At 42.6% G+C, this 20,872-nt stretch overlaps 2 protein-coding genes across 2 annotated transcripts in view; one reads left to right on the top strand and one right to left on the bottom strand.

The window, feature by feature from the left end:
* Positions 1–17,753, bottom strand: part of RARS2 (arginyl-tRNA synthetase 2, mitochondrial) — a 45,444-nt gene extending 27,691 nt beyond the window's left edge. Inside the window, exons 1-9 of the mRNA XM_075268254.1 lie at positions 17,629–17,753; positions 11,433–11,506; positions 8,679–8,775; positions 6,357–6,440; positions 6,177–6,274; positions 4,370–4,425; positions 1,774–1,857; positions 389–465; positions 92–250 (exon numbers count right to left, since the gene is read on the bottom strand). Coding sequence (XP_075124355.1) covers positions 92–250; positions 389–465; positions 1,774–1,857; positions 4,370–4,425; positions 6,177–6,274; positions 6,357–6,440; positions 8,679–8,775; positions 11,433–11,506; positions 17,629–17,664 — 765 coding nt within the window. The 5' untranslated portion in view covers positions 17,665–17,753. The remainder of the gene's footprint in view (positions 1–91; positions 251–388; positions 466–1,773; positions 1,858–4,369; positions 4,426–6,176; positions 6,275–6,356; positions 6,441–8,678; positions 8,776–11,432; positions 11,507–17,628) is intronic.
* Positions 17,604–20,872, top strand: part of ORC3 (origin recognition complex subunit 3) — a 43,020-nt gene continuing 39,751 nt past the window's right edge. The window contains exons 1-2 of the mRNA XM_075268243.1: positions 17,604–17,913; positions 20,578–20,610. Of these exons, the coding sequence (XP_075124344.1) occupies positions 20,587–20,610 (24 nt within the window). The 5' untranslated portion in view covers positions 17,604–17,913; positions 20,578–20,586. The remainder of the gene's footprint in view (positions 17,914–20,577; positions 20,611–20,872) is intronic.

Raw genomic sequence — 20,872 nt, 5'->3', positions numbered from 1 at the left:
GAGATGAAAAAATCCCTTTAATTCATTCATTAAGCCAGACCATTCATTTAGGTTAGGATGTGTGTTGTGTTATAATAAATATATACTGTACCTTATAGACTTTAGCATATTCTGCAATACTCAACCCCCTAAAATGGGTCCATAGAGAAAGGGCTTGTTGATGTCCAGTCTCAAGTTTTTTCATAAATTCATGGGCTGACTGTTTCATTTCTTCATCTTTTTCTGCTGCTGCATTGACTTTCACATATACCTATGCATTAAATATGAAATACAAAACATCATGACAAAATAAAGATAATATTCTAATAAGAATTGTGGTAACTGCTACACCATTTATGCATCAAAATAAATCCATCATTTTAAAGCCATAGCCATAAGTAAGACCTACATCAAAAAGATGCTGTAGAGCATTAGCGTTGAGCTTTTCTTCACAACCAAACTTGCTAAAACCAGCGCCCAAAAGTCCTAGGAAATAGATATGGAAATTATTTAATATTAAGTTTATTTATCTACATATAGATTTTTTTTGTTGCATGTAATGTAAATTTACTAATAATGTTTTTAGTTGAAAGAGAGAAGAGAGAGAAATCCTATTAATGACATTTATTCCCTATTGGAATTTCTTAAATTTATTCCCTATTGAATCAATCTTGGGAAGAAAAGATGGAGGAGGACAGAGAACGACCTTGTTGAGAATAAAAATAGGAGGCTTCCGAAACAGCAGCCAGCTCAGAGACCCTGCAGAAAGACGACAAAGAGAAATCTCTCACAGCGGCTTAAAGGGGATAGCCTGAAGCACCTTGATGACTAGGTTAAGACCCCAAGGTTCCACAAGAGGACAGTAGGGAGAAGTACAGTGCGTCACACCCTGCAGGACATCTGCATCTGACACCGAGCGGCCAGGGTCTTCTGGAAAAGAATGGAAAAGGCAGAGACCTGCCCCCCAGAAAAGACAGGCCACAATCTTGGTGCAGACCCGATTGGAGGAAAGCCAGGATTCTAGGGATGGAAAATAAAAGCAAATTGAAACTGTGACACTTGCACCACTGAATGTAGGCCTTCCAAGTGCAATGATAGATCTTTGTGGATTCAGGCTTCCGAGCCTTGAGCATTGTCTGGATGATCAGCTCAAAAAAAACCCATGAAGCCTCAGAACCTCGGCTTCAACAGCCATGCCATTAACCCTTTCCCAATTTTATTTTAAAAATCAAACAAACTCACAACACGTTTAGGGGACTTTGGTTCCCCTTTATCAAGGGTGTCTAAAGGGGTTGTCCAATCTCAAGAATCCTATCTATACTGGTAACTTATGTAAATTGAAGACGTTTCCTAAAAATATTGCTTTAGAAATGCTGCTTTGTTTGCCTGCTATGTGAACTTATTCTTCCCATTAACAACACGGTGGAGGCTATCTGGATCCTTGGGTCTCATGTATTTTGCAAGTCTTCTGCCAATGGATCTCCCTCATGAATCTTCCATCTCCTTCCTTCCTGTTTTTACCATTGATATTATTTACGGTGTATGTTTTATTGTTCGCAATATTGCTTGGCAGCAAGATATAACCCTCGCTCTGTTGTATCGGTTTCATACTTCCTTTGTGAAAATTTTATTCAATAAAAATTAGTTAAAAAAAAAAAAAAAAGAGAAGAAGAAGAAGGAGTGGGAGCGACAAAAGGCATTAGCTACACTTGTTTTTTTTATTTTACCAGATTAGGAATATCATTAAAACATACATATGCAGATGGAATGTTTCATCTGTATAATATATCTTACCAAACTGCAGGCCCCAGTCACCTAAGTAGTTCACTCTTAAAACTTTATTTCCAGCAGCCTCCTTGAGGTTTGCTATAAAATTTCCTGAAAGAACAAACAAACAAAAAAAAAGTGCTCAGACTCTGGTTTCCAAATGTTATTACAGGGACACTACTAATAACTGTCCCTGTTCCTCTTGTTTTTTTTTATCTCTATCATATGAGGCAAGGGGCTGCATACTAAAAGGTGTAATGGAATTGCTGTCAAATCAAAAAGAAAGTAGTGTGAAACATAAAAGTCAAGCTATCAAAAGGCTGCACTGACTGATATGCAGACGGCCCACACACCATAGCATAGCTAGTGCAGATCACTAAAAACAATAAGGCACCAGGCTTTGTTCATAGTAGCATCACGGCTAGATTTCAGATGGACACTTGAAAAACTTGAAAGTATACATTAAATTGTAAACCCTTCCTGTCACAGCCATTTTACGATTTTCTGTTTTTGTTTTTATTCCATTCCTTCCAAAAGCCATAACGTTTTCCATTCACCTTATTAAAATACAACACATAAAATTTACTTTACTAAAACTGTAATCTTTCCCTCCTCCTTCAAACATGCTGTCAGAACCTCACTACTGAAAACAACCTCCCTCAACCCATCCTATGCTGCTATTTTGATATCTAATGTAACTTATATGGATGCTTTATTTTTTACTGTGAAATTTCCAATAAATGCAGAATGTACAGAAAAAAAAAAAAAAAAAGTCTGGACCATTATACCAAACAAGCCCTCATACCTCTTGTGTCTACTTATTTCCTCTTAGGCTGGTCTTACACGGCCGTAATGATTTTATAATCTACAAGTTGCTGATCATCAACAGACACCGCAGACACCCGTGAACTGCCGCACTCGCCCACAGAGTCCTATGGGAGAGTCCGTGCAGTGCTGTGAATTCACGGCCTTTGCAGCCCTGCTCTATAAAGTGTGGACCATGGTTGCGGCCCGGAACACCACGGATAAAATATCTGGTGGTGTAAGAGGCCGCATTGAATATAATGTGTCTGCAATTGAAAACCGCCAATTGTGGACCATTTGCAGACTTACATTACGGCCGTGTAAGACCAGCCATAGAGCGTAAGCTCTTGCAACCAGGGTTCTCACTACTATTGTTTGAGAAGTTAATTTCTTTGTCACACTAATGACAAATACTGCCTGTTCATTTATCCTCTAAGGGCTCGTTCACATCAGCGTTCTGCTCTCCATACTGCAGGTTTCCGTTTCCTGCATAAAACAGAGCAGGAGATGGAAACCTGCAGGAGTCTCTCACCCATTCATTTGAATGGGTGAGAAAGCTGTCCGGCCGTGAGCGGTGGTGAGCGTTTTATGCTCTCCGCCGCGAAACCGGGTTTTATAATCCGGACACAGAGTCGGACATGCAGTACTCTGTGTCCGTATTAAAAAAAACTGGTTTTGCGGCGGAGAGCATAAAACGCTCACCGCCGCTCACGGCCAGACCCGGTCTGTGGTTTCCGTCTTCTGGCATGCAGAAGACGAAAACCACAGAACGGAGACCCTGAACGCAGGTGTGAACCTAGCGTCATTTGTAAGTGCTGCGGAATATGTTGGCACTATACAAAGTTAATATTATTATTAGCAATAATAATATTATTATTAGGGCGGCTTATTTTTTTGTAGGGCAAACTACTTCATAATGGTACCATGTAACATTGCAAATGGTGTCTCCCAGCACGAGTACAGACTCCAAAGTTGTTCTTAATAAAACTTAGCTTTTATTATTTTTTTTTAGCATACAGCTGGTTAAAATTACATTAGTGGCGGTGGGGTCGGTAGACCAAAGCCTACGCGTTTCGGAGCATTGGCTATGGAGCCAATTTAACATTCCGTATGATGTACTAGTAAGCTGGAGAAAAAATGGAATGGAGAGGAATTAGAGAAAAACTGTATTTGTGCCATATTTATATGGGTTTGGTTTTTACAGCCTTCACTATGCGGCAAAAATGATATATTACCTATATTTTGCAGGTCAGCATGACAAGCAGCAACATTACAACTACAATTACAATTTTTTTTTTTTTTTTTTTTTTTACAGTTAGTAAACATGGAGTCTCCATCATGGGGCCCAAACATTAGCTGAGATAAAAAACAAAACAAAAACAAAAACACACCACCCCTAACAGATTGGCAAAGATGACATGTATTACTGAAACATAACACATTATATATATATATATATATATATATATATATATATATATATATATATATGTTATGTTTCAGTAATACATGTCATCTTTGCCAATCTGTTAGGGGTGGTGTTTTTTTGTTTTTGTTTTTTTTTTATCTCAGCTAATGTTTGGGCCCCATGATGGAGACTCCGTTTTTACTAACGGTAAAAAAAAAGAACTCAAAATCTGGCTATAAACTGCCACTTTCTCACCATGTGTTCTATTGCGTGTCAGACTGTAGTCAGAATCTGAGCAGCAACCTCTACTCTAATAAACCACTTAAATATTATAAAAGATCCTTTAAAGAACACGGAATAAACAAGAATTAAACAAATGAATCATAAACCACCAAATATGTAATATCTCACCTATTATTGTGGAGCGCAGATGGCCAACATGAAATTTTTTGGCAATATTGGGTGAACTGCAAAAGAAACAAGAATCAAGTTCTTATTATGATGAACTACGTTGGACTTGAGACAATTACTATTCAGAATACTTATTTAGGCTGGGTTCACATCACCGCCACTGTCCGCCCCGGGGTTTACGTCGTAAACCCCGGGGAAACTGGACAGGGGACGGCTTGCCGGTGGTCAGCTGTAAAAAACATTCATTTGAATGGGTCTTTAAAGGTGACCGCAGGTGTTCGTATGCGGCCTGGAAAACTTTTTTTTTTTTTTTGCAGGGACACAAAGTCCTACATGTCTAAGAAGATTCAAAGCCTATTATTTTTTATAACAAACATCTTTTCATAAATGCAGTGTTCTGTCATAATATCCAACAGCGAGAACTAAGTTGGAGTACTTTGGTATCTTCACTTCCGAGCCGCCAGTAGTTTCGCACAGAGAAATAAATGTCCCACCAATGATCTATATTTAAGTGTATATTCATCTAGCCCCAGAAGTAAAAATGGCCAACTGCCCAAGTAATTAAAAAAAAAAAAATCTTTCCAAAATTCAGAATTGGACAGCTCCAAAATATACAGTACAATGAATCTATATTCCCCCATAATTTCTACAACCAATGATAGAAGACCTGAGCAAAATTTTCCTCAGTTTCTAGGGGATATACTGTAATCCCACCTTGTAAGTCATTTTAGGTGGGTTTCAATCAATGCGGCAGAAAGTTAAGATCTCACTGTCCATTTACATGCTAAATTCCACTAGGACTTGGGGAATACCTGATTAAAATAATTCAGTTAGATAAAGGTGTCCTTTTTATATGTGCCAAGTTTTCCAAGAAATACCATAAAACCATTGAGTGGTATAACCAGATATCTTTACTCCAGAAAAGATGTAATCATGGATTACAGTAGGAAAAGAGCTCTCATGTGCGGAGGATCTTTGGATATAAGTCATTATTTGAAAATAAGTAAGGAACTCACTAAGTGCATATTTATCTCTTATTTGTAGGAGGGAAATAATTTTGTCTGACAATGTGCGAATTCCCTTTCTTTTCCACATGGATAAAGAGATATTAGGTATAAGATATTCTAAAATTTCAATGGGTATAGAAAATGTAGTAATGCAACAGTGTTATGTACTTTAGCAATTAATGATACCCATGCTTCTATTGTTGCATGTATAGTTGGGTAGGGAAGATTAGGTTTTATAGGATAGGCCAGAAGCATTAAACGTAAGTGTCAAAGTAAGAACACCAAGCTCCAATACCCCCAAGTTTAATAGCTTTATTATACATGTATAAATTAGGAACACCTAATTCTCCCTTTTCCTTTGATCTATTTAACATAGAAGTCACATCCAAGTAGCCTCTATTTTACACTTATGGGACAATTCAGATCATAAGGAGGCCAGAAAGGGGTAAAAGTTGGTTTCAACTAGATTAGTCAAATGAAAGCAAAGTCGTATGCCCAAATAAGATTTAGAGGTTTGCCATTGATCTGAACTGAGTATTTGAGATTTATTGGTATTTAATTTATAATTTGAATCTGCACCAAATGCAGTTATTTTATTAATTTCTCTTTTTAAAGAGAGGTTTAGTTATCACAAAATTAATGTCATCCACAAATAATTCCAATTTATGTAGTCTATGACCTGCAGATTTGTTCGAACCAAATCACAATTTACTCTATTGTTCCCTGTTGTAGCAACACAATCTAACGTTTAAGAATTCTGCATGAAACAACCTCTATATTGGTACAAATGTGGCACATACCTGTATTCTACTAGCGTTAAACCTTTTGGGAAGCCTGACAAAAGCTCAGAGGTAAATCCATAACTGGAGCCATCTTGCTTTATTTGGTGAAGAACTTTCTAAAATAAGAACAATACAGAGACGATTATAGCATACACTTACCATCTACATTCTAGGTTTTAAACGATTTAGAAAACTCACCTTTACCAATAAAGACCTGTTGATTTTGAAAGTCAGGACTCCCCTTGCCAAGCTGATCTCATTTATCACAGAGTCAGAAGCCAGCTGAAATATGAAATGGATGAATTTTGTGGATGAGGACTATTTTGAAAATTATAAACAAGATTTAGCCATAAAAACTTCACATTTTCTGATTGTGTAACCCTTCATTGTAAAAGAAATAAATAAACCTACTATTATTATAAATTTACAAGTTTGGTTGTTTGTTACTCGATCACACAAAAACGGCTGAACGGATTTGGATGAAATTTGGTACATAGATTGAGATAACCTCAATTATGCAACGGCATATAATGCATGTGTTTTTGGCGTCGATGATCCCCGTCAGGTCCGCTTGAGGAGAACTTTGTGACTTCTGGCTCCTTCATAGCTCTCGTTGTTTGTGACAAATTAGATTTTCTTTTTCCCCGACATGCTTAAAATTGACAAACTGCCAATTTGGATTGAAGGTGTTTGGCCATGTCAGCTTGTCTGCAGTGCTTGGACTAGATCAGATAATATGCAAATGCATGTACACTGAGGGTTAGTGTGTGTTTACACAGAGAACTAACAGCCCTGGCTTTCTCAGAAGCTCAGATAAGAACGGTGTAATATAGTATGTAACCATAAATTCATAACTGTCGCGAAGCCATGTCATTTACAGTGATAAAAAGTAGCCTATATTTTAATTGAGCTTACAATCTATCTAGGTGCTGAATTTCATTCAAATCCGTTCAGACGTTTTTGCGTGATTGAGGAACAAAGACACAAACATCCTTTATAATATTAGTAGGAAGGATGTGATGTCAGAAAGCAGTCTCAGGAGGTGGGAATTACACAGCCATGCAAGCATCCTAGTAGATATCCAATTGCAGAACCTTATGACCCAAACTGGCATCGGCAGAAGCCACAGAATGGACCTGGTAAAACTTGGTGAAAGTGTGGACATAGGCCCAGGTGGCACTCTTGCAGATCTGGGCGGTCGAAGCTCCTGTGGAGTGAGCAGTCAAACAGAGGGGCGGCATCCTAGCCTTGAGATGATAGGTCTCCCTGATAGCAGTCAGAATTCATCTGGTGATGGATACATCCATGCTCTTACTGAACGGGTTCAGTAAAAAACCCCACAAAGACCCAGACTGGCCATATCACATCCAGGCAATGAAGGGAGCACTCACGTGGGTTCTTCGGGTCTGGGCAGAAAGACAGTAAGACAATGTCAGTCAGGACACAGACAATGTTGCCCTGCCGCTGAAGAAAGCAGAAGGCCGCTCAAGAAGGGGAAGAAGGCAAAGTGGACGAAAAAAAATCTTCAGTTTGGAAGGGAAGAGAACTCAATGGAGTTGCTGATCGACACCACCTCTTGACCCTTGCAAGCCTGTTCTCCCAGAAGGAGAGAAGCTATCCCCCTACAAAAGGATCCCTGAGGGGGTGAAGACCTTAGAAACTGCTGAAAATGACTGGAGTGGTTGTCAGGGTGGACACCTCTGGGGGAGGAAAGAGCTTTTTCCCCCTGTAGTTTCAGAGATGAGCTTATCTAAGCCCTTGCCAAAAAGCCGACCCTGTTTGTCCACAAGAGGAGGAGTCAGGGTTCTACAAACAGATCCAAACAGTATGGAGGATTGCCAACGGAAGCATCGCATAGGTACTTGGAAGCGTTCAGGATTTAAGAGACGAACAGCTGGTTATCCTAGAGGGGGGCTTCATTGGAGAGAACCTTCTGGAGCAATTTGACCCAGAATATGCCTCAAAGACTCTCTAAGTGAGCCATAGTCTGCTAACGGCAAAAAGCAGCCTGGGAGAACCTAGCAATCACGGGGTCCATTGCAGGAGGCTCTGACCACATGGAGACACATTGGTCTGAAAAAAGAAAGAGAATATCGACTTCCTAGAATTCCGGCTTCCGGAATCAGAGGTGTCCCCAGGAGAAACAGACCTTAGTAGTAGTAATTGTTTTCCAGACACTGCGGTGATTTTTTTTTTTTACCACGGATGATCTTGACCACAGTATTACTAGATGTGATTTGTTGGTTTTCCACTGCTTGAGTTATTTTGGAGGTTTTTCTCAATAAACACTTTGAAACAAAAAAATTGCAGTGCTGGTTTACAAAAAACAAAACAAATATTTTGTCTATTTATTGTATTTTTCTCTACTTTTACACAAAATTGGATGAACGTGCTCATGAATAGAAATTGCAGAGTGGAATTTTCAAAATGTGTCCAATGTATACTTTCAGAAACATAGCGATATAATTATAATCAGTACATATACAAAAATTATTTCCCATAAAGAAGAGTTTGCAGTACCTTACATGCCAGTGCCTCTGCCTTTTCCTCGCAATAAGTCACATCAACAAGACCATCCACTGCAGACCTCAAATGAAGCTGAAAATCAGCTGATGCGCTAGAGTAGGAACGAAGACAAATGCAGTGATCTAGGAAGTAACTCCAAATAAGAATAATGGGGTTATTCACTATAATAAGTCAGTGCCCCATTTTGTTGACACTATAGTGTATGCTGAATGGCAAGAGGAGCTGTACAATTCTTGCAGAACTGTGCTATAGAGGTGACCAAAACATTAGAGAAATGTGAGCGGGACCCTCTGAGAATCAGTTTCCCAACTCTGCTGAAAGAAGAGAGAATGGCCAGGTATGCTGGATTTTACCAATGCCAATTATTTTGCCCCTAAGGAAGCTAAGCTGCCATAAGAGATGTCAGCAGCAGCTTATTCCCTTCTCCAAATTGAGACACATACAAACTCAGCTGGGTTAAAGGGGTTTTCCAGGCAAAAAAAAGTTTGTTTTTTTTGGGTTTTTTTTAAAGAAAAGGTCTGTTAGTGCTATTAAAGGGATTCTATCATTAGAATCCGATATTCCACACCATGTCAGTATAGGCTTTAGAAAGGCTACTCTTCTCCTACCTTTAGAATTCTTCTCGGTAGATATTCCTGGTTTTCTTTGTTATGCTAATGAGTTTTCTCACAGCACTGGGGGCATTCTTGTGCTGCTTGAAAACTCCCCAGTGTCACCTCCATCTTCTACGGGCACGCCTCTCCACTGTGTCCTCTGCGATGTCTTCTTCCGATGCTGGTGTCTTCAGGATCTAAATCCCAGGCATGCGCATTCGGCTCTGTGATCAGGCAGAGACAACTGCGCACGTCTGCGGCCATTTTCTTGTGGCTGCTTACACAAACGTACTGTGCATGCAAGGAACGCGGTGGAGAGGCATGCCAGTAGATGATAGAGGTGGTGCTGGAGTTTTCAAGCAGCAAGGGGAAGTCCCCAGTGTTGTGAGAAAACTCATTAGCATAACAAAAAAAACTGGAATATCTACTGAACGGCAGTGTGGAGAAGAATTCTAGAGGTAGAAGAATAGCGTTTCTAAAAGCTATTTCGATATGGTGTTGGTGGAATATGGGATTCTAATGATAGAATCCCTTTAATGGATTAATAAATGCACCTATATACCTTTAGCAATGTTTTGAGTGATTTCTGAGTGTCTCTGGGATTTCCTGGTATCTTCTGCATTTGTTTTCCTGTTTCAGCTTCCTGCTATGTAACCACCCTGTCTCTCTAGCTCTCCCGTTCACAACTACTAGTCCTTCCCTACCTACTCAGGCCTGACCCCATTATATACTTACCCCTCTTCCTTCCAGTCCATCTGCAGGACATCCATCCGTCTTCTATGATTGCTATAAACCCAGCGCTGCTCTGTAGCCAACAGTCCTCTACTACGCCGGTCTCTGATGTGCTCCCATGCCTGCACAGTAGAAATGGATTATCAACTGCTCAGAGCAGTGCTGAGTTTATAGCATGCGCCAGGCATGGTCATGTTTGACCATGGCATCTAAAGTGTTAACCGCTACAATCGGTATCGGCAGCCATGTGCGGCCTGGACTTCCGGCAGAAGAAAACACTGGAGCAACAGGACCAAGGACCAGACTGCACTGTGAGACACCTAAGCAACTGACATGCTGAGGCCAATCAGCTGCCTTAGCAGAAGAGACGTCACAGCCAGTGAGGACTTCTGGCAAGAGAAGACAACCAAGCAACAGAACCGGACCGCACTGGGAAGACACCAGAGCACCGGGGACAGGTGAGCAAGTTTTTTTTTTTTTTTTGTTAATTCCACCACCTTCCCGGCCTACTTACATTTTTTTTTTTTTTTAGCCTGGACAACCCCTTCCAGTTTACTGCTTAAAGGGATTCTACCACTAAACCAACATTTTTTTCTATTTTCCACGTCGGAATAGCCTTAAGAAAGGCTATTCGTTTCCTACCTTGCGCAGTCGCCTCTGGCCCGCCGTTCCGTAGAAATACCGGTTTTTACCGGTATGCAAATGAGTTCTTTCAAAGCAATGGGGGTGGGCCCCAGCGCTCAAACGGTGATGGGTGCGTCCCCATTGCTGCCAGAGAACTGTCTCCAGTGACACCTCCATTTTCAGCTGTAATTGCCTCTTCTGTCTTCCGTCTGGGTCAAACTGCGATGCCCGCTGGTGGCCATTTTTGGGAGGCCGCTCCTTTATTGAGCTACAAGAGCAAGAGCGGCCTCTCAAAAATGTCCGCCGGCCGGCATGCGCAGTTGGCTCCAGAGCCGACTGCGCAAGTGTTGGAGCTGACGCAGACGGAAGACGACGAGAGAAGGGGAGGATGCAGCTGAAGATGGAGGAGTCGCTGGAGATAGTTCTCTGGCTGCAGTGGGGACACCCCCATCGCCGTTTGAGCGCTGGGGCCCGTCCCCATTGCTCAGAGAGAACTCATTTGCATACTGGTTAAAACCGGTATTTCTAAGGAATGGCGCCACGGAGACTACGTCTAAAGCTAAGAGACGAACAGCCTTTCTAAAGGCTATTCTGAAGTCTAAAGCACAAAAAAAACGATTTAGTGGTAGAATCCCTTTAATTCTACATGCGTTCCTTCGTAGTTTATAAGTCTTCAATATGAATGTACAATGTAGAAAAATAAAATAAAAAAAAATGAAAAGATGTGTCAAAACTTTTTACTGGTAATATATATTGATAGACAAAGATGAATTTAAAAAAAAAAAAAAGGTCAACTCACCGTTTCCTGTTGGCTGGAATTGCATGAACATGGTGGATTATTTTTTCTGATGGTACTCCAACAGCTCGTGAAACCTACGGCAAACAAGAGGACCAGTTTAGAGTTGGTTACACATTGTAGATCATACTTGGCAGATCCTACCAAAAATTAAACATTTTTTTGCACACTGTCCAGCAAAGGATCAGATCCTTTGATTCTCCAGATCCTCCGTTCTCCAGAGAGATGTGTGACATCCAATAGGTGGAATAAAGTACATTTTATTAAATTTGCAATTATTCAAGTTAGAAAAAAGACAGTTTAGGTGTGACATAATTACAATGTACAAATGGGTCGGCAGTACATTCTTTCTAAAGAACTTTTTTACACCTTGGCCTGTAACCATGACAAGAGATATTCCTCTTTGGGGTAACACGGTGGCTCAGTGGTTAGCACTACAGCCTTGCAGAGGCTGCATATGGACACTGGCAGTTTGCTTTAAAAATCCATTCAAATGAATAGGTTTTTAAACTGACTGTATACAAGCCATCGCCAAGCTGTTTTTCCTCCAATTTTGGTGGAATCACAGCGGGCGGACAGTGGCACAAGTGTGAACGCCCCCTAAACCTGTGTCTTTATTCAACCTTCTCAACTATGTAACATGTATAGGCAGGTTAATAGACAATTTATCCTCTCCCTCAAAACAGTGGACACTCAGGGGTGTAACTTGAAGGGGCCAGAAGCCTTAGGGGGCTCATAAGTACTGGCATTAGTATTGAGACTGCAGCTTCCATCTAGCCCAGAAACCAAGGAGACCCACAGATTACCCTAACCACACTAAGGGTCCATTCACACGGAGTAAACGTGCGCTCATTTTGGCAAAATACATGTGTAAAAAATACGACTCCCATTGACTTCAATGACATTTTTTTACACGTGTAAAAAAACGTAAAAAAAACATGTTAAAATACACGTGTAAAATGTCATTGAAGTCAATGGGAGTCTTATTTTTATACGTGTATTCTTTACACATGTATTTTGCCAAAATGTGCGCGCGTTTACTCCGTGTGAATGGACCCTAAGGGTGATTAAACTCCTTAGCACCCGTAACCATCACCATCAAGAATTCGCTGTAGACATGAGCTAGGGGGCCCCAGACAAAAGATTGCTACGGAGCCCACAAGACTTTAGTTATGCCACTGTGGACACCACAAGGGAATTATTATTATTAAGGTATGCATTTCTATAGTCGCCTAGGAGGTTTGTTTTTAAAGGGGCTCTATCATTGGGAAAAGTCATTTTTAACTAATCACATCCTTGTATAGGCTTTAGAAAGGCTATTCCACACCTACCTTTAGTATGTAAATTGCTTCAGTAGTTTTTGAATGTCTGTTTTTATTCATATGCTAATGAGCTTCCAGCCAGCACAGGAAGTTCCCAGCAGCACTTGTGTCTGCTATTATCTCCTACCGTGTTTCCCCGAAAGTAGGACATCCCCCGAAAGTAAGACATGCAGGGGGGGGGGGGGGTTCTGTTGAATTGCCTAATATAAGGCACCCCCTGAAAAAAAAGCCTTGCCCAAAAATCTTTGCAGCCGACTGAACACTGTGCAATGTGCTCGGTGTGTAAAGGAAATCCGGCTGCTGCCTCAGCTGTTGTGTCCACTGTCCCTGCTGCTTTAGGATGAGCTCTCCCAGCTCATCCCAGAGGCAGAGGCAGCAGCCGACTTTCCTGTGGACACGGAGCACAGAGTACAGCATCCAGCCGGCTGCTGTGTCAGTGAAGTGAGGATCGCTAAGCCCTGCCCCCCCAAGGCTCGCTAAGTCCTGCCCACCACTGCCAGGATGAACAGCAGCACTACTGCTATAGCGCTACTATGCAGATGGGAAAGGTAAGTACGATACCTTCCCCCCCTCCTCTAAACTACCTACAACCGGCAGTTATGCTGACGCTCCGCTAAGGAAGTGCCGGCTTGACTGACAGTTGTCATAAGACGTCCCCTGAAAATAAGACAGGTCCTATATTTAGGACGGCAATTTAATATAAGACACTGTCTTATTTTCGGGGAAACACGGTATGTGTGCGCGTAAACAGGAAGCTGAGTTGTCATCATCATCATCAGCAACAGCCTGTATATACCCATAGGCAGGGCCGCCGATAGGCCAGTACTACTGCTACTGGCGTCAGGGGCCCGGCCAAATTGAAAAATGGGGGGGCCCGGTTTTGGCCCGCCACCGTGTGCCGGCCCCCTGGCGCCCGTAGCAGTCATTGTATGTCCTTTTTCAACTCAGATCTGCATCCAGAGGACGCAGATCTGAGTTGAAGACATACGCGGCTGAAGCAAGGAGCTGACACAGGTCGTGTACGCTGAGGTGGAACGTGAAACTGGGGGCAGATGAAGGAGAGGACGGCATGACACTGGGGGCAGATGAAGGAGAGGACGGCATGACACTGGGGGCAGAGATGGAGAGGACGGCATGACACTGGGGGCAGAGATGGAGAGGACGGCATGACACTGGGGACAGAGATGGGGGGACATGACACTGGGGGCAGAGATGGAGAGGACGGCATGACACTGGGGGCAGATGAAGGAGAGGACGGCATGACACTGGGGGCAGAGATGGAGAGGACGGCATGACACTGGGGGCAGAGATGGGGGGACATGAATCTGGGGGCAGAGATGGAGGGGGGGGGACATGAAACTGGGGGCAGAAATGGAGGGGACATGAATCTGGGGGCAGAGATGTGGAGACATGAATCTGGGGGCAGAGATGGAGAGGACGGCATGACACTGGGCGCAGAGATGGTGGGGACATGAATCTGGGGGCAGAGATGGAGGGGGGGGACATGAAACTGGGGGCAGAGATGGAGGGGACATGAATCTGGGGGCAGAGATGGAGGGGACATGAATCTGGGGGCAGAGATGGAGGGGACATGAATCTGGGGGCAGAGATGGAGGGGACATGAATCTGGGGGCAGAGATGGAGGGGACATGAATCTGGGGGCAGAGATGGAGGGGACATGAATCTGGGGGCAGAGATGGAGGGGACATGAATCTGGGGGCAGAGATGGAGGGGACATGAATCTGGGGGCAGAAATGGAGGGACATGAATCTGGGGGCAGAGATGGGGGGCATGAATCTGGTGGTAAAGATGGGGGACATGAAACTGGGGACAGAGATGGAGGACATGAAACTGGGGACAGAGATGGGGGACATGAATCTGGGGGCAGAGATGGAGGGGGGGACATGAAACTGGGGGCAGAAATGGATGGCGGACATGAATCTGGGGGCAGAGATGGAGGGGGAGACATGAAACTGGGGGCAGATGAAGGGTGTATATGAAGCTGGGGGAGAGATAGAGGGGGGGCATATAATTTACGGGTGACTGTAGGAGGATTATACTGTGTGTGGGCACATGAAAAATTAATGAGAATGGGCGGAGTCAACATAACAGTGGGTGGGGCTAAATTTGCCGCGGCGCACAAAGCGCGCCGCACATTTTGTCCCTCTTTTGGTTCTTAAAAAGTTGGGAGGTATGGGTACAGGGGGCATTGGAAAGATGTTAGAAGGTGGGGGGGGTGATTGTTGGGGCATCGGGTGTGCGGCACTGTGGAGAGGGAACTGGGGCAATAATATATAAGTTTTTAGCTGGAGAACTCTCAATACCTCTAAAGGTATGTGTGCTTTGCATTAATAATGATGTAGGCTGCTATACTACTAGCATAGCAGCCTGTTTGGGGGTGGGACTTTCACTTTAAAGGAGTGTTCACATTGCGTTTTTGGCCTCCCTTGCCAGGATACGTTGGTAACCAGTCACAATCAGCTCCCCACTTATCCCTGCACGGAGAACTGCTGGCCCCCCTTTTTTTTTTTAATGGCCAGTTCTTCGTGCAGGGATAAGTGGGTAGCTGATTCTGACTGGTTACCAACGTATCCCGGCAAGGGAGGCCAAAAACACAATGTGAAAAAGCCCTTTATTAAGAGGGCTCTTATAAATGGTGTTGGCTCTCTATAGGCGCTGTCACACGGAGCAGATTTTACCTGCAAATAGAATCTGATTAAGCCTTGTAATGCTGCTAAATAAAAGGAAATGTAATACAGAATTGGTATGTCGCAAAATAAGGTAGTTTTAAAATGGTGTGTGTGTGGGGGGGCAGACACTTAGGCTGTATGGGGCCCCAAAATTCCTGATGGCGGCCCTGCCCATAGGAAACAATAGCAAAGAGGGTGCACAATGCATCGTGCACCAGTCTAATTAGCAAATTAATAAAAATTGACTTATTCAAAAACCGCTGAGGCAATTTACATACTAAAGGTAGGTGTGGAATAGCATTTCTAAAGCCTATGCAAGGATGTGATTAGTTAAAAATGACTTTTCCCAATGATAGAGCCCCTTTAACCCCTTAGCGACCCTTGACGTAACTGTACGTCATGGGTCGCATGGGGATGTATGTAGCGAGCTCACACGCTGAGCTCGCTGCATACACGGCAGATGCCGGCTGTATAATACAGCCAGGACCTGCCACTAACAGCAGCGGTCGGTGCCCGAGCCGATCGCTGCTGTTAACCCTTTACACACTGCGGTCAAACGTGACCGCAGTGTGTAAACGGCGCCGGCGGCATGGGTGCCGCCATGTTTCGCCGATCGCCGCCCTCCTGAACGTCACAAGAGGGCGGTGATCGGTTGCTATGACAGCCGGAAGCCTATTGAAGGCTTCCAGGCTTGTCTCTGCATGAGATCTATTAGACGATGCCAGAGGCATCGTCTAATAGAAGTGCTGCGATTTTCCTATTCACTGCAATACTGTAGTATTGCAGTGAATAGTATGAGCGATCAGACTCCCTAGGTTTCAAGGTACCTAAGGGGTCTGATCATAAATGTAACAGAAGAAAAAAAAAAGTTTTTAAAAGTATTAAAAAAATAAAAAAAATATAAAAGTTCAAATCACCCCCCTTTCCCTAGATCAGCTATAAAAGTAATTAAAGAACATTAAACATAAACATATTAGGTATCCCTGCACTCCAAAATGCCTGAACTATTAGAATATTAAAACATTTATCCCATACTGCGAACGGCGTAGCGGCAAAAAACATAAAAACAGCCAAAAAGCGTTTTTTTCAACACTTTGCCTCCTATAAAAAATTGAATAAAAAGTGATCAAACCATCGGATCTTTCCCCAAATGGTATCAATAGAAACGTCATCTTGTCCCGCATAAAAAGACACCACAACCAGCTCCATACATGGAAATATGAAAAAGTTACAGGTGTTAGAACATGATGACACAAATTTTTTTTTCTATTTTGCAAAGTTTATCATTTTTTTTAAAAGTATCAAAAAATTTCAAATATTATATAAATTTGGTATCACCGCGTTTGTACTGACACGTAGAACACAGGTAACATGTCATTTGTACCAAACAGTGAATGCTGTAAAAATTAAACCCATAAGAAAATGGTGCAAATGCATTTTTTTCTCCAATTGCGCCTCATTCTGAATTTTTTTCCAGCTTCCCAGTACATTGCACAGCATATTGAATGGTGCCATTACAAAGTACAATTTGTCCCGCAAACAATAAGCTATCATGTGACTCTGTGAAATGAAAAATGAAAAAGTTATGGCTCTTGAAATGTGAGGAGGGAAAAACGAAAATGCGAAACCAAAAAATGGCCTGGTCCTTAAGGGGTTAATGGGAGACATGGTGAAGATCTGAACAGAATCTAAATCTAGTTCAGTAGAGAAAATATGATCAGCAAATACATCTCATGAGAGATGTCACAAAAATACATCAGAAGATGGCGCCGCCTACCAACCACTTGGAGAAAAGGCCACTATGTTTCGCTCCTGTGTTTGAGACTCTTTGACTCTCCAAGGCAGTAGCCATGTATTCCCATTGAAGTTATTGTGCATTACAGTAGCTGTGAACCCGAAGGTCAATGTAGACTTTATACTGTATATTGCATATTTGTATCACATTCTGTGTGTTAGGAGTCTGTTAGTCTACACCCACCAGCTGGCTGGAAGGTCATGTTCATGACAGCAGAAGTAAACCGCAGTATGTAGACTTTCTTTTTACGTAAATGACAGAAACTCTGCCCCCCTCCGCTCATGTGTTACACGGAGATACCACTATACATACGGAACTGCTAGAACTAGAGACAGCACTACAAGACCTCAGCTCCCACAATGCCCCGCGCCATGACAAGAACACCTCAGTACCTGCTCCGCTATTGCTCTCCTGAAGTAACAGGCCATGGCCCCCGCAGTGCACGCCGCAGCACACGTACTGAAGCCCGGCACCGGCACGGAATGAGAGCACCGTGTGACAGGAGGACACAGGAAGCGGCGCCCCACACAGACACACGTGCTTCCTAGTGACCGGCCCTCGGCACCGCTCTGCCCCCAATCCACGCCCGCGCTGATCACGTGATACCAGTGGAGGGAAGGCCTGAAAGTGTGTGACACCGGAGGAAACTGCGGGAAGGAGACGGTACCGGCTCTAAGGTGTGTACACCGGCCAGTGTGCAGGAGACATTAGTGCGGCTCCTGTGTAGCTGGGTTATAAAGCACTAGGACTGTCTGATAGGAGACCTGGCATCATGTCTAGTCCAAGGAGTAAGGAATCAGTATGGTCCGACCAGTAGAAAAAGAGTTCACGGCACTAGTTGTCCAGGAATTAGAGGTACCCAACACTAGGCCAGGCGAGATGGGATATAAAAATAAGACCTGTTTCTGGTTCTCTGTTGTCCTGCAGTGTCTGTCTGATCTTGTGCTAGTGTCTGGATGTTGCATGTTCTCAGACTTTTGGTCACTGGCAAGGACCCGATGACATACAGATATAGCAGAGTTAACCCAAAGTTGTGCAGTTGGTTAAAGGGGTTGTCCCATCTCAAGGATCCTATCTATACTGGTAGTTTATGTAAATTGAAGACTTTTCCTAAATATATTGCTTTAGAAATTCTACTTTGTTTGCCTGCAATGTTACCTTATTCCTCTCATTGTTTACACTGCATTGCTGTAACCACGGACCTGGGAAATAGGACAAGTGACGTCGCTTACTGGCAGGGAAATCTGTTCAGCTAATTGCACTTTGCTAAGTCCCTGCCTGTTATGTCCTTATGTAAACACACAGATAACACTGAGTTCGGTCTCTACAAGCATCTGCATAGTATCTGATCTGCATAAGTATTGTGATACTTCATAGTGTCCTGTTCAGCAAAAGGGTGGTGGGGAGGGAGATGGTTGAGAAATACAGGAAGTGAGAAGAAAAGACAACAGGCAAACTGCTGAAACAGGGAGATGGGAAAACCCCTTTAAATTCTTGCATTGATATTTTACCACAGTAGACAACAAAAAAACAATGAGAAGTCATGCTGCAGTAGTTTAACCAACCGCCCAAGCTCAGATCCACACATAAACATAAAACTAATGCAAAACGCACATTGTCACAGAAGAAACATCTGTGTTAACAAGGCCTTGCATACAGAAAAACATTAGTATGAATAGAACAAATGATTTTCAGATTACATTACTAGTTGTAGCTAGACCAGGGCTACAATGTAACTTTTTGTAGCAGAACGGATTGATTTTTAAGGGGCTCTATCATTGGGAAAAGTCATTTTTAGCTAAACACATACTTGCATAGCCTTTAGTAAGGCTATTCCACACATACCTTTTGTATGTAAATCACCTTAGTAGTTTTTGAATGAGCCCGCTTTTATTCATATGCTAATTAGCTTCCAGCGTGCGCTCTGAAAGTCTCAGCGAGCACACTGCTATTTTCTCCTATGCGTGCACACAGCAGAGGCTGCTGCTCATGACTCATCTGCTTGCTCTCACACACATAGGAGATAATAGTAGAGACGAGTGCTCCCTGAGAACTTCCTGTGCTCGCTGGAAGCTAATTAGCATATTAATAAAAACAGGCTCATTCAAAAACTACTGAGGGGATTAGTATATAAAAGGTAGGTGTGGAATAGCCTTTCTAAAGGCTGTGCAAATATTTGCTTAGTTAAAAATGACTTTTCCCAATGATAGAGCCCCTTTAAATGGAGTCTCATCAGAACACTATATCTCAAACCCAGCCCTACAGAAATGGTGTTTTCCCCTTGTGGATGCCTCCGTTGCTGAGATATTGATGTTTTTGTCAATATGGAAATGAGATCTTTGGAGCAACAAAATTGTTGCTTGCTGTTGTTCCAGAGAGGTAAGCTGCAACTCCCTTGTTGCTCCATAGAGCTCATTTGTATAGTGACAATATTTTGGCAACAGAAGTACCAATTGATAAGGGGGAACACCATTTCATTTGGGATGCGCTTACCTTTCTATCCGCGGGGCTGGGTATTTTTTTTTTTTTTTTTTTGACTGACTACCTTGGGAGTCTGGCTGGTACAAAATGCCTCCCAAACTAGTATTAATGCATGTAAGGGTCTTTAGTAGGAGCAGAAACCTATCTTTGAATGGTGCAGATGTCTCTGTAAAAGGATGGCCTTCCGTTTGCGTTCCATTTTCTGCATGCTTTTTTTTGCATCCGTTAAACAAACGTAGTCTAGGGTTAGTTCACATGTGAATACCGTGTGGTATTTTTTTGGTCCAGAAAAAAAACGCTTCAGGAATTAGGAAGCGGTTTTTGGACACTGAGGCGTTTTTTGGTGCAAAAAAACGCCTCAAAAAACGCCAGGCGATTTATCCCTCCCAAACAGTGAATGTACTTTAAAAATCCGCATTGTGGTTTTTGCCAAAAACGCGCCAAAAACAGCGTCACGGTTTTTGGAAAAAAAAACGCGACGCGGTTTCCGCCTCCCATTCACTTGTATTGACTTCCTGAGGCGGAATCCGCCTCAAGAAAGGTCATGTTGTTTCTTTTTTCCGATAGCGGCAAAAAACTGCTAGCAGAAAAACGAACGCTAGCGGTATCCATAGACTACCATTGTGAGGGGGCGAATTGTGACGTGGATTCCGCTCCATAATCCGACCCCTCTGTCCCCGTGTGAACTAGCCCTAATTTATGTGGACTTCACTATATATTTAGCAGATTTTCAGCTGCAGAATACTTTATTGTGTACTGTTTGTACATGCCCTTGTGTGTCTCTTGTGTTCATAGTTCACCAATGATGTAATTTGCTGTCAGGAAATATTGTGATCTCCTTTTATATTGTTTTATTGTAGAAATCCATTATGGCAACATCCTCAGTTTCCAAGGTAATCTGCTTTTGCTTGGTAAAGAATTGTGTTTCTGGCATTGGATTGTAATTGTTTCTTATTCAGAAAGGTTACATTGTGGGCATGGGTGAGGGGTTTTATTGCTGATCATAAGGCCGATATTGAAGTAAGTGTTAAGATCTTTTACTGGGAAAAAAACCCAAAAAGCAGTTGCAGTACTGCAAGTAACAATTAAAGTGTGCCTCCAACTATAAAACATATTTTCATAAATGAATAGTGCAAGTGAAAATAAGAAACTTTG

The sequence above is a fragment of the Leptodactylus fuscus genome, chromosome 3 (genome assembly GCF_031893055.1).
Source record: "Leptodactylus fuscus isolate aLepFus1 chromosome 3, aLepFus1.hap2, whole genome shotgun sequence".
NCBI lineage: Eukaryota > Metazoa > Chordata > Amphibia > Anura > Leptodactylidae > Leptodactylus > Leptodactylus fuscus.
This window is presented reverse-complemented; position numbering and strand designations above follow the sequence as displayed.